Source organism: Bos javanicus, chromosome 24 (genome assembly GCF_032452875.1).
Source record: "Bos javanicus breed banteng chromosome 24, ARS-OSU_banteng_1.0, whole genome shotgun sequence".
In the NCBI taxonomy this organism is placed as follows: domain Eukaryota; kingdom Metazoa; phylum Chordata; class Mammalia; order Artiodactyla; family Bovidae; genus Bos; species Bos javanicus.
In genome coordinates this window covers 55915171-55929532 of record NC_083891.1, presented here as the reverse complement: position 1 = coordinate 55929532, position 14362 = coordinate 55915171, and the positions used below count along the sequence as shown (strand labels likewise).

The following is a 14362-nucleotide window of genomic DNA, read 5'->3' as shown; positions in this document are numbered from 1 at the left end:
CTGCTGCACTGGCTTGTCGCTAGCTACATTGGGCAGGGGCTACTCTAGTTGTGCTGTATGGGCTCTCACTGTGGTGGCTTCTCTGTTGAGGTCCTTTACTGGACTGGAACCTGGTGGTCCGGAGTCGACGATAAGAAAGTAAAAGAGAGAAAGAGGCTGATATTCCCTGGTTTACGCAGAAAACCAGTAAAGTCCTTGACACAGGGCTTGTGTTGCTCACGAAGGCACCAGGAGCCCTCTCGAGGGGGTGAAGGCACAGTGCGCCCTCTCGAGAGGGTCTTAGAAGCCCAGGCAGGAGAGTGAGCACGACGGGATTCTACGCTCCAGAGAATTAGCTGTGTGGAAAGAAAGAGAGAGAAAGAAAGACAGACATGGGGACCCAAGCTCTGATGGAGCAAAGATGTTTTATTCAACATAGCGTGGGTATATATACTGTCTTCAAGGTAGCTTGAAGGTATACCTTCAAGGCAGCTATTTTCAGCAAAGATAAAGATCAAAAGTCCAGACTTACAAATTATCAAGGAAATATGAGGCAATCCATATCAAAGAGAGAGGGTTGTAAATAATCATTTTTAGCGTATGGTTCATAAAAAGGAAGAGGGTGGGAAATAGTTACTTACCACCGTATGGGAAAACTAACAAAGGAAATGCATGCATTCTTCAGCCCAGGAGCGGTTTGCCACCCCTCTTAATTCCTATTAATAAGGAACAGAGGATTCATGACAGATCCAAAACAGCACACAGGAAGCTCCTGTTAAATGCTTCCTGACAATTTCCCCTATTTTATTGTATTTGTAAAAAAGGTCCTGACCAATTGAGTTTGTTTAGTATTAACCAACTTTATAGAAAGTCAATGATAAATAACAAATATAATTACCAAGACAATCACCAAATTTACAGTTCCAGACCCAGTGCTGTGGGTAATACTTTGAAACCATCCTAGTGGGTCTAGTCCAGATAATTGATCAACTAGTTGTTCAGCTAAAGTTTCCAAATTAGTGGAAGAGGTCAGACGTTTATAAAAGGTTTCAAAGATTTCCTTTTGCAATAATTGTACATTCAGAGAGGCATTATCATGTATGTTTTGTAAATGAAATTTGATTTGTTCCCAGTTGTAGGCACTATGATTGAAATGAACAGGAGTAACACACACACACACACAAAATTGTGGAGAAGGAAATGGCAACCCACTCCAGTGTTCTTGCCTGGACAATCCCATGGACGGAGAAGTCTGGTAGGCTGCAGTCCATGGGGTCGCACAGAGTCGGACACGACTGAAGCGACTTAGCAGCAGCAGCAGCAGCAACACAAAATTGAGTAGAATTCCAATCACATTTTAGTATCACTTGTTTTTGCAAATCTATTAATTGATCTCCGACCCATTTGATGGCTGTTTTTAGTTCCTGTATTTCCTCTTGAATACCCTCATCTACCTGAGCCTGAGTAGCCCACATATTATGAGCATCTTCAGTCCAGTTTTGGATAAAATTATGTGTTTGAATCGTGGTATGTAAAGCAGCACCGGCAACGGCAGCAGTGGTGCAAATAGCTGTTAACCCCACAATGCCAAGAATCGGCCATCCAACGAATCGTTTAGATTGTTGGAGCAGTTTAGTAAGTAATCTGGAAGCAAGTCCAGCCCTGGGACCATCTTCCCAGGGTCGTTGGAGATTTATTGATAACCACACATTTCGTTGAGATCGAAGAATCAAAAGGGAATCATTTCTTAAAGAGATAGAGGAGTTAAGACAAGTATATAGTTTGCAATTAATACAAGTTACAGAACGTAAAGTCTTATTGAATTGTAAATTTCCTATGGCTATAACAAAAGGAAGTGGGACACAAGCCTATATAAAATATGACTGATTATAGTGAAAGAAATAGTTACTATGACTACGACTTGTCCCTGTGAAATGTCTGGTCCAAGTCCCAAGTTCTTCAGTGCAATAAGTTTCCAAATGTCCCATTGTTCAGGCCCACTCTGTTTATCGAGGATGATCCTAGGATGAGGTGGGGCTAATCCACCATCAAGCCACCCAAGAAGTCCTTTGTCATGGTAATGCTCCATTGTAGTGTCATTAATGTTCCATGCGACTTGAGTAGCATAGTCACACACACAGCTGTTAACATCTTCTGAGCAGTTAGATAACCACATACCACGGGGTCCCCAATCAACAATTGGATGATTTAGCCACAAACATTAATTTTCCTGTTTTGGTTTGACATTTGTCCCAACGAACAGGAGTATGTGTAAAGTTGTTATAAGTAAACACTTTGCATAATGTTCTTTGTTCTTTCCCTAACTCTTTCCCACAAGTCTCAGTAGTATAAACATGGTTCACAGACAAAGAAAGGGCAGTAAATAATCCAAACAACATCCAAAAATCCTTTTTGGGAAACAGGGCGAAAGCCCAAGTTTGTTGGCTAACATTTATGCATAATTCTGCTAGGCCCATGCACAAAGGAAGCACTTCATAACCTAGAGAAATATTACGTAGTTTTCCTTCTTCTTCAGGGTGTGAGGGCCCTATAATGCTCCAGGGAGAAGGCATATGAATAGAGTCATTAGTTGAAACGATTGGTCCTCTCTCTTTCCTTTCGACTACCTGTAGTAGAGGGGCATTGGGTATGTAAGCCCAGTAAGTATGATTAGTTAAAGCTCGAACAGGGGAGGCACAGGTCAAGAGACTGAGCATTGCCAGGAGAGTATATTCAGGACTCCGAGGCATTCCCTGTTGAGAGACCAAATTTTCAGCTCCATTAGTAAGGGTTTTTATTCGTCCCCAATTGGGGAGATCGGAAGGTTGATGCCTCCAAGGGCGGCGCTTCCTGGAGATCTTTAGAGCCGCCATGGCCCGTATTGGAATTTCTTCCTCCTGGGGTCCTTGTTGTCCCATCTCCATTTTGAAGGCCAGGGGCCCCCCTTGGGTTGAATCTTCCGAAGAAGAAGCCATGTGAGTTCGTTGGATCCATCTGGGGAAATACAAGCATACCCCTTTCCCTGTAAGATTAGCTTCCCAGATTTCTGTTGTTACATTAACCCATCTTGGTACCAAATGGGCAGAGGAAGAGAAGTGTCCTTCAGTTCCTCAAAATGCCTTTCTGCTCTTGTTAAGGTATCTCCCTGTGGTAAGTTTAAAAAATTTAAAACAAATAAAGCTGTATTAATAATAGTTAGAGGTTTAGGAAATATGTTGGAATCTAGTAAAGTCTGCTTTATATAAGGAAGACAGTAGTGTTCCTGTGTATTCCCCCTTTTTTAATTTTTTTATTTGCAACTTTAGTGTGTGATGTACACGTTTGACTATGCCTTGTGCCTGTGGATTATAAGAAATACCTGTAATATGTTTAATAGAAAAAGATTGTAAAAATTGTTTAAAGTGCCTAGAAGTATAGGCAGGGCCATTGTCTGTTTTTATAGAACTAGGAGTTCTCATTACAGCAAAACAAGCTAGTAAGTGAGTTATAACATATTCTATAGCCTCACCGCGAAGAGGTGTGGCCCAAATAAAAGAATTAGTGTAGATACAGACATGCAAGAAAGAAAATGGAGAAAGTTCAGGGCAATGAGTTACATCCATTTGCTATAGTTCATTAGGTTGCAAACCACTAGGATTAATACCTTGTGCGATCGGTCAAAGATGTAGGGGTCTACAAGTAGAGCAGTTACTAATAATTTCTTTAGCCTGGCGGTATGGGATCGTCCATAGCTTGTGTAGGGAGCCAGCGTTGTTATGCAACAGAGCATGCTGTTCCTTGCGAGTAGCAAAGGAAACCAGTTTTATCAGCCTGCTCAGTACTGTAAGTCATGCGGCCAGGAAGGCAAGAATGTGCTTGAATATGTGTAATATAAATGGGAGAATTGAGGTTTCTAACAACAGATTGTAGTTCAAAAAAGAGTTGTTGAAAAATAGGTTGATTGGAGTTTGTGGTGGAGGTTTCTATATTTTTTAATACAAAAATTTAATGTATAGAGTCAGACTATATTAATGGGGTAAGGATGTAGGCAAATAAATTGAATAAGAACATATAATTCATTTTGTTGAGCAGAATGAAATTTAGTATAAAAGACTTTCATTCCTTAAGAGACCAGAATGAAGCTTTGGTGCTTTTAGTCCCATCTGTATAAAAAAACCTCAGCTTGTGGTATAGGCTGTGAGCTGATAATGCGAGAAATAATAAATTCAGTATTTTTGAAGAAATTCCACAGCTTACCGGAAGGATAATGAAATGAAATTTCTCCATAATATTCCAAAAAAGCTATTTGGAAATCGGTAGAAGTTTGTAATGCGTTCTCAAATTGAGATTTATTGATAGGTATTACAATTTTATGAGGATCAGAGCCAATTAGAGTTTTAATCCTATTTCTTCCATTGATAATGATCTAGAGCAATTAAATCAAGGTAGGGTGTAAGTGACTTTATTCCCCTAAAACAGGTATAGATCCATTCTACTGGGTGTTCTTTTTGGGCAAGAAGTCCTGTGGGAGAATGAAGAGAGGGGAGTATAAATAATTCTAGAGGTAAATCTAGTTTGATGAGCGTAAGAAATTGTTTTTGTAATTTATTTTGCACTAAATAGAGTTCCTCTCCTGCCTCTTGAGAATGTGAACAAGGGCTATTTAAATCAGGATCTCCTTTTAAAGTATTAAATAGGTTATTCAGTTGATAATTAGCAATGCCTAAAGAAGGTCTAATCCAATTTATATCGCCTAAGAGCTTTTGAAAATCATTTAAGGTTGATAATTTATCAGTATGGATCTGAGTTAGTTGGGGAGTAATATGTTGCCTATTAACAACAAACCCCAAGTAATGGTAAGGTTTAAATTTTTTAAGGGACAGTGATTAATCCAGAATTTTTTAAGCATAGTTGAGCTATATCAAACGTGTTGAGTTTCTAAGATAGATGGAGCCAAAAATGATATATCATCCATATAGTGAATAACAAGAAAGTTAGGGAAGTGTTTCCTCACAGGCTCCGGGGCTTTGGCTACGTAGACTGACACGTGGCGGGAGAATCCGTCATCCCTGTGGCGGTGCAGTCCACTGGTACCGGTTACGAGGTCTGATGTGATTAGGGTAAGGGAGGGAGAAAGCAAATCTGGCTCTGTCTAAAGGGTGTGAAGGTATATTAAAAAAGCAATCTTGTAAATCAATAATAATAATGTGCCAATTTTGATAAATAATGGTAGGTGATGGGATTCCTGGTTATAATGCACCCATAGGTTTCATAGATGCATTAACTTTTCTAAGGTCTGTTAGGAGATGCCATTTGTTAGATTTCTTTTTTATAACAAAAATAGAGTTCCAAGGAGAACAAGATTCCTCAATATGCTTTAATTCTAGTTGTGTATCTATAAGTTCCTTTGCCGCCTATAATTTCTCTTTTGTGAGGGGCCACTGCTCTGTCCAAATAGGCTCGTCATTCTTCCAAGTTATTTTAATAATTGTATTGTTTGTTAAATAAGCAGTGGCCCCTAGGAAAAATGTGAAATGTATATCTGAGTTTCCCATTGCATAAGTCAGTCCCTTCCTATTAGATTAAGGGGTGCATCTATCACATAAGGTCTTAATGTTGCAGGTTGGCCTTCTGGTCCCTCACATGGATAGATTTGAGTACTCTGATAAACCTCTTGTACTTTGGTTTAAGAAATCCCTGCAATTTGGCAAGAAATTTTTTGTACAGGCCAGGATTGGGGCCATAAATGTTTGGAAATAATAGTAATATCAGATCCAGTGTTGAGGAGACCAGAAAATCTTTTACCATTAATTTTGATATTTATAGTCAGTCAGGCAAATTCAGATACTAATGATGTCCAAAAGGGCTGTTTTTGATCTGTACTGCCGAATCCGCCTGTCTGTACATCATTAGAGGTGTCGATAGAAATGTAAGGTAAAAGAAGTAATTGAGCAATTTTATCCCCCTTTTGAGTTGCCGTAAAGTCTGAGATAACATCATAATTTGAATTTCTCCTTTATAATCTGAATCAATTACTCCAGGGTGAACAGTAGTTCCTTTAGAAGTCAAACTAGATCTGCCAAGTAAAAGACCGAAGGTTTGTGGAGGCAGGGGTCCAAAAAGTCGAGTAGGTATTCTAGAGGGGATGGTTGGAGGCAAAGGAGAAGGTCATTTAGGCCTGGCGTATCGGACGGCAGCACTGCTGGATGTTGAGGGTTTGAGGGAGAAGATGGAATTTGCCCCTGGTTTTTGTTGAAGGGGACCTGGGCGGGGGGCGGGGTGGGAGGGGGTCCCCTGCTTGGAGTTTCCCAGAATAGGTTTCCCTTCAATGTCAAATTTAGATTTACAGTCTTTGGCCCAGTGCATTCCTCTACGGCAGCAAGGGCAGATTTTTGGAAGTATTTTTTTTTCTTTTCTAACTTTTATTTTATTTCTTTTTTAAACTTTATTTTATTATTTAACTTTACAATATTGTATTGGTTTTGCCATATATCAACATGAATCCACCACAGGTATACACGTGTTCCCCATCCTGAACCCTCTTCCCTCCTCCAGCTTTCTTAGGGCAGTCCCTTTTTAAATGGTTCCTATCTCCACATGTAAAGCATCCTTCATTTCCCTTTCTTAAGGCAGCGACCATTGTTTCAGCCAGTATTTGCATCTTTTGAGTTTCAGATCCTAGATTGCGACAAGCCTTCAAATAATCAATAATAGTCCCTGTCTCACGAATTGGAGCTATAGCCTTTTGATATTCCTGATTTGCATTTTCATAAGCACGTAATTTAAGGGATTAGATCTGATAGGTAGGTAGATAGAGTGCCTGATGAACTATGGACTGAGGTTTGTGACATTGTACAGGAGACAGGGATCAAGACCGTTCCCATGGAAAAGAAATGCGAAAAAGCAAAAAGGCTATCTGGGCAGGCCTTACAAATAGCTGTGAAAAGAAGAGAAGCGAAAAGGAAAGGAGAAGAGGAAAGATAAAAGCATCTGAATGCAGAGTTCCAGAGACTAGCAAGAAGAGATAAGAAAGCTTTCCTCAGTGATGAATGCAAAGAAATAGAGGAAAACAACAGAATGGGAAAGACTAGAGATCTCTTCAAGAAAATTAGAGATACCAAGGGAACATTTCATGCAAAGATGGGCTCGATAAAGGACAGAAATGGTATGGACCTCACAGAAGCAGAAGATATTAAGAAGAGGTGGCAAGAATACACAGAAGAACTACAAAAAAGATCTTTACAACCCAGATAATCACAATGGTGTGTGATCACTAACCTAGAGCCAGACATCCTGGAATGTGAAGTCAAGGGGGCCTTAGGAAGCATCAATAGTAACAAAGCTAGTGGAGGTGATGGAATTCCAGTTGAGCTATTCCAAATCCTGAAAGATGATGCTGTGAAAGTGCTGTACTCAATTTGCCAGCAAATTTGGAAAACTCGGCAGTGGCCATAGGACTGGAAAAGGTCAGTTTTCATTCCAATCCCAAAGAAAGGCAATGCCAAAGAATGCTCAAACTATCGCACAATTGCATTCATCTCACACGCTAGTAAAGTAATGCTCAAAATTCTCCAAGCCAGGCTTCAGCAATACGTGAACTGTGAACTTCCAGATGTTCAAGCTGGTTTTAGAAAAGGCAGAGGAGCCAGAGAACAAATTGCCAACATCTGCTGGATCATCGAAAAAGCAAGAGTTCCAGAACATCTATTTCTGCTTTATTGACTATGCCAAAGCCTTTGACTGTGTGGATCACAGTAGACTGTGGAAAATTCTTCAAGAGATGGGAATACCAGACTACCTGACCTGCCTCTTGAGAAATTTGTATGCAGGTCAGGAAGCAACAGTTAGAACTGGACATGGAACAACAGACTGGTTCCAAATAGGAAAAGGAGTACGTCAAGGCTGTATATTGTCACCCTGCTTATTTAACTTCTCTGCAGAGTACATCATGAGAAATGCTGGGCTGGAAGAAGCAAGATTGCCGGGAGAAGTATCAATCACCTCAGATAGGCAGATGACACTACCCTTATGGCAGAAAGTGAAAAGGAACTAAAAAGCCTCTTGATGAAAGTGAAAAAGAGAGTGAAAAAGTTGGCTTAAAACTCAACATTCAGAAAACGAAGATCATGGCATCTGGTCCCATCACTTCATGGGAAATAGATGGGGAAACAGTGGAAACAGTGTCAGACTTTATTTTTGGGGGCTCCAAAATGACTGCAGATGGTGACTGCAGCCATAAAATTTAAAAGATGCTTACTCCTTGGAAGAAAAGTTATGACCAAGCTAGATAGTATATTGAAAAGCAGAGATATTACTTTGCCAACAAAGGTCTGGCTAGTCAAGGCTATGGTTTTTCCAGTGGTCGTGTATGGATGTGAGAGTTGGACTGTGAAGAAAGCTGAGTGCCAAAGAATTGATGCTTTTGAAGTGTGGTGTTGGAGAAGACTCTTGAGAGTCCCTTGGACTGCAAGGAGATCCAACCAGTCCATTCTGAAGGAGATTAGCCCTGGGATTTCTTTGGAAGGAATGATGCTAAAGCTGAAACTCCAGTACTTTGGCCACCTCATGCGAAGAGTTGACTCATTGGAAAAGACTCTGATGCTGGGAGGGATTGGGGGCAGGAGGAGAAGGGGACGAGAGGATGAGATGGCTGGATGGCATCACTGACTCGATGGACGTGAGTCTGGGTGAACTCTGGGAGTTGGTGATGGACAGGGAGGCCTGGCGTGCTGCAATTCATGGGGTTGCAGAGTCGGACATGACTGAGCGACTGAACTGAACTGAAGCAGGTAATTTCTCTAGTTGCCTTTTGGCTTCTCCAATTACATTACAGGAAATAGCAGTTTCTAATCTAGCTAGAAAATCAGCATACGTTTCATTAGGTCCTTGCAATATTTTAGTGTAGCTACCTGTAGGCTCCCCTTGTGGAGTAATTTGATCCTAAGCTTCAAGGGCTACTGTTTTAATTGTTCATGTAACAAAGGATGGCACTGTATTTGAGCTTCTTATATTGTCAAATTGTCCTGTACCAGTTAGCATTTGGGGAGCACCAGCTCGAGCATTTCTGTTAGCCTGATCTCTGCTAGCACGTTATCCATTGAAGATATTATCCTGGTTTAAGGAGAGCTTTTATTAAAGTTCGCCAATCATGGGGAATAAAATTTCCAATAGAGGATGTTATAGAATTTAGAAGTGCTTTAGTAAAAGATGAATGTGGGCAGTACATAGTTATAGATTTTTAAATTTGTTGCTTGTGATAAAAGTTAATACCCTCATATTGAGGTATTATGTGCCCTTGAGCATCAGGATTTCTAAAAACTGGAAAGGCGGAAAAACCACGCGCTTCAGAGACTTGTGATTGCAAAGCCAGCAATTCAGAAAGCCTCTGTTGTGAAGGAGAGTGAGTAGGTAGCAAATTCTTACAATTAAGAGAATGTGTTAAAAACTTATTATTGTTATTCAGAAAGGTGTTGTCAGTTTTAATGTCAAAAGGTGTCTTAGGAGAGTCATTGCCAGAAGCTAATGGCTTCTAGCAAGAGAGAGACTTTGAGATTTCTGCCCCCTGGCAGGGGAGGAGCGCTTGGAGCAACTGGGGCAGGGCTTGTAGGAAAATCTAAAATATTTTATGTTGTTCTAATTGTGCCTTTTGTAAGGTTTCATCATCAAATTCATATTCATATAATAAGTGTTCTGCCTGTTGACGAATATCAGGAGGACTAGAATTACCTTGAAATGGCAGAATCACAGCTTTAATGAGAGCCCACAGGGGCCAGAAATCTATCGGAATATTTTTTCCCTGTCTGGTGGCTCGTTCAACATTCTCTTTGACCCGGTGCCAAATTTCTAAATCAAAACTACCTTCATCAGGAAACCAAGGGTTACATTCAACCACTGTCTGAAGGCAAGCTTCTATTCGCTGGCGTGAAACTGGAAGTCCCTGAACTTTAAATAAGTGATGAAGTAAAGTAGAAAAGTGATGGGGCTTTCCAGCTGTTTGACCCATGTCTTAGTACTTACCGACCTCAATAGGCCCTTGGGGTCACTCCGTTCAAACCTGCCATGGGTACCAGGCCCCTGTTCGGGCGCCACTTGTTGAGGTCGTTTAATGGACTGGAACCTGGTGGTCCGGAGTCAGCAATAAGAAAGAGAGAGAGAGAGGCCGACATTCCCTGGTTTACGCAGAAAACCAATAAAGTTCTTGACACAGGGCTTGTGTCGCTCACGAAGGCACCGGGCGCCCTCTCGAGGGGGTGAAGGCACAGTGCGCCTTCTTGAGAGGGTCTTAGAAGCCCAGGCAGGAGAGTGAGCACAATGGGGTTCTACCCTCCAGAGAATTAGCTGGGTGGAGAGAGAGTGAGAGAAAGACAGACAGACACGGGGACCCAAGCTCTGATGGAGCAAAGGTGTTTTATTTAACATAGTGTGGGTATATATACTGTCTTACAAGGCAGCTATTTTCAGCAAAGATAAAGATCAAAAGTCCAGACTTACAGATTATCAAGGAAACATAAGGCAATCCATATCAAAGAGAGAGGGTTGTAAATAATCACTTTTACCGTATGGTTCATAAAAAGGAAGAGCATAGTTACTTATCACCATATGGAAAAACTAAGGAAGGAAATGCATGCATTCCTCGGCCCGGGAGCGGTTTGCCACCCCTCTTGAACAGAGGATTCATGACAGATCCAAAACAGCACACAGGAAGCCTCCTGTTAAATGCTTCCTGACACTTCTCTCGTTGCCGCCTCGTAGCACGGACTCCAGGGCACGTGGTCTTCAGTAGTTGTGGCTCCTGGGTTCACTGGTTGCCGCCTCGGGGCTCTAGAGCACAGGCTCAGTAGTGGCAGACAGGCTTAGCTGCTCCACAGCATATGGGATCTTCCCAGATCAAGAATCGAACCTGTGTCTTCTGCATTGGCAGGTGAGTTCTTTACCACTGAGCCACCAGGGAAGCCCCAGAAAAAATATGTGACAGAATGCAATATCCATTTATTCCTAAAGCATTCAGTAAAATTTTAATGGGAAGGCACTGGAGACATTCTCACTGAAGTCAGAAACAGGGCAGGGATGCCCACCGTCACTGTACTCTGTGGTGTGGTGTCGGAGGCGTTAGCCAGCACGTAACGCTGGAAAATGCTAAAGGACGCCACAGGGAGCAGTTAGCAAAATCCAAATAGGAGAAATCGCTAGGCCGAATGACTGGATTAAAAGAGATTTAAGAGACATTAACCAAATATACTTGTTTATACTTTTCTTGGATTCTTATTCTGAGTCTAAACTGATTCAACTGTAAAATATTTGAAACAGTTGAAGAAATTTGAACATTGATATTGATGATACTAAAACATTACCAGTGTTACGGTCATGGTAATGATATTGAGGATTCTTTTTTTAAAGACATGTTTTATGAAATGCTATGAACACACTGAAGTGTTCATGAATAACATGAGAAAAACGTCTAAAATTTACATGAAAATAATCGGGAAGAAGGTTGGGACTGGTTGCAGAGTAAAGGTGAAACCAGAGTGGCTGGGAATTGCTGATTGTTGTATCCAGGAAGCGGGCACCTGAGGATCACTGTGTTGGTCTGTTTATGTATGTTTACACTTTTCTGTTACATAATTTAAGTACTTATTTGCTAGTCATCCTTTTTTTTTTTAACCATTTATTTTATTTCTTTGGCTTGTGCTGGGGTCTTAGTTGCAGCATGCAGGATCTTCAGTTGCAGCGTGTGGGATCTAGTTCCCCTGAGTAAGGATGGAACGCGAGCCCCCTGCACTGGGAGCTCGGAGTCTTAGCCACTGGACCACCAGCGAAGTCCCTAGTTCATCTTTAATCTAAACTCTTCTTGGATATAGGTTTAAAGAGTGCATTATCACTAGAAGAGGGAGGTAGGCTTTCTTTAGATATTTTGTAGATATTTATTTTAATTTGCATATTTTACACTGCCAAACACTGTTACTAAAAAAGTGTAAGTTAGCATTTAATAATCTTTGTTTTAAAGACTTGGTTTTAGATACTTATTAAGTGGGCTAAGCCTCAATTTGGCTTTAATTATTAGTGGTAGATATCAGAAGTTTAGACAAAAGGGTTATTACAAAAGTTTTAGTAACTTTTAAATGAGATAGCAATTTTTTAAGTCAAGAGAGAATTACTCCAATACAAATAAAACGTTTAAAAAAAAGAGAATCACAAGGATGTATTGTACAGCACAGGGGATAAAGTCAATACAGTACAGGTTATTAAAAAGATAAGTGGAAAATAACCATTAAAAATTGTTAACCACAGGTGTTGTACACTGAAAACATAATTTTTTAGAGTTTAAAAGAGAATTACATATTTACATTTCTTACTAAGATTTTTATACCAAATCCAAATGCTTTGCCTAAAGTTTTGGTTTAAATTTTCAGATGGATTTAATGCCTTTTATTAACAAAGCTGGCTGTGAATGTCTGAATGAAAGTGATGAGCATGGATTTGACAACTGTTTACGAAAAGACATGACCTTCTTGGAATCTGATTGTGATGAACAGGTAACTGAATGCTTAGGGCTTGTAGAGATTATCAGTATTTGTGTCCACACACGTTTCCATCTCATGGTTTCATGTCTCTCCTTTCCAGATGATCACTTTTTTCTTACTTTTTATAACCACCTCTGTCCTCTGACCCTGTCACCTCACCCCCTTTCTTCGTTTGTTTATGCCAGCTGCGCTGCAGAGAATCACAGAAGTCTTGGACTGTCCGGAAGCCTGGGTTGAGCCTTCACTATTCTTAAGTCCTTTTGTTCATTCTTGAGCTGCCTTCATACTTTCTACCCACCTAAATGAGACATTCCTTTTATGTCTAGCCCTCACTCCCAGTGTAAACCTGTTGTGTTTCCCTGTATTTTCCTGCAGTGTTGTCACAGAGGAAGTGGGGTAGTGTAGTTCTGCCTTGATCACGCTGTCTCTATCTTAGCTGTTATTTAAAATTTTATTCTTAAAAATTTTTTTCTTATTTAATTACTGTACCATTGCCTCTGCTTTGTCCCCATTCCAGTATATCTTTTATATGTTCACAAAAGTTACTTCTCTAAAATATAAATTGTATTTATATTCTGATTTCTTAAAAGAGTCAAATGATTCTTCAGTGGCTTCAGGAAGAGGATGTCATATGCTTACTAACTTTATCTACTTCCAGCTTTCTACTCTCATATCCTCTTCACCTATGGTTCAGGTCCCTAAATGGGTCATGTTTATCTCCTGACACCCAAATACAGGTCAAGTATTAAAAGTACTTACATAACTAAAGAGAGTAGTCTAAGTATTTTCTTAAGCAAATAGACCACAGTGATTTGAAATAAATCTAAATGCCATCTTCCTTTGCTCCAACCAGAACTATCTTATTTTATTGCTTGAAAATACCGTCATGTTGTGCACCTTGTAAATGGTGCCCTAAACGTAATGTGATGATGTGTATCAGAAGGGCTGGCTACAGCTTCCCTGAAATCTTCCTGCTGAGGAAACCTTCTTCCCAGGGTGGAAACGTAGAGGTATCTTCATCAGACAGTTTTGGTGGAAGGAAGATTGAGTGAATGAATCAGAGAGAGGCGTCTCAGCAGTTTTGTATTTCAGTTCCCTCGGGTGGCTTTCCAGATTCAGTGAGTCAGATTCATTTAGGATGGCAGTTTAGAGGTGACTGATAGAGCTGTGAGTCCTGTTGTCTTGAGTTTTGAATCAAATAGAGTCCATTTGAGATCTGGTCTTTCCACATAACCTGTGTGCATCGTCTCCAGATTGTCAAGTGACATGGGTAGATGCAGCCACAGATAAACTGTTGCAGGAAATATTAAGCTTAATATGTTAAAATACATAGTTTAAGTTTTAATTTGGGGGTTTTGTTTAATTTGTTTTTCGGGGCAGGGTGGATGTTGCCAGTTTTTAGGTCATGAGGCCTTAGGTTCTTAACATATAATTTTAATTAATTCTGTTAAATTTTGTTGTTATTCCTTTATAAAAAGAATAGATTATTGTATTTCTCAAATGTCAAACTAATCAAGTTACTTTCAGCTTACTGATATTCTGTATTACATTGGTTATATTAGGTGAATTAAATTTTTTCTGTTTAATGATTTTAATTCTCCTTAGCTGTTGTGTTACTTAAGATGTTTAACAGGCCTTTAAAAATAAGACAATTATTTTTTTCACAGCTTCTTATTACTGTGGCATTCAATCAGCCTGTTAAGCTTTATTCAATGAAATTTCAAGGGCCAGATAACGGTGAGTAATGGGCAGCTTTTCTATAAAGTAACTTTCTGCTCTATAGACCTGCTGGCTTATATTTAAAACTTTTCTTTGTTTTAAATTGATGCATAGTTGATGTGCAGCAGTATGTAAGTTTCAAGCGTACAACATAGTGATTACAG

General features: G+C 40.0%; 1 protein-coding gene across 2 annotated transcripts in view; it reads left to right on the top strand.

Annotated features, from left to right (window-relative positions):
* Positions 1–14362, top strand: part of TXNL1 (thioredoxin like 1) — a 43137-nt gene that overhangs the window by 18252 nt on the left and 10523 nt on the right. For both annotated transcript variants that reach the window (XM_061400300.1, XM_061400299.1), the window contains exons 4-5: positions 12369–12491; positions 14147–14216. In XM_061400300.1, the coding sequence (XP_061256284.1) occupies positions 12369–12491; positions 14147–14216 (193 nt within the window). The remainder of the gene's footprint in view (positions 1–12368; positions 12492–14146; positions 14217–14362) is intronic.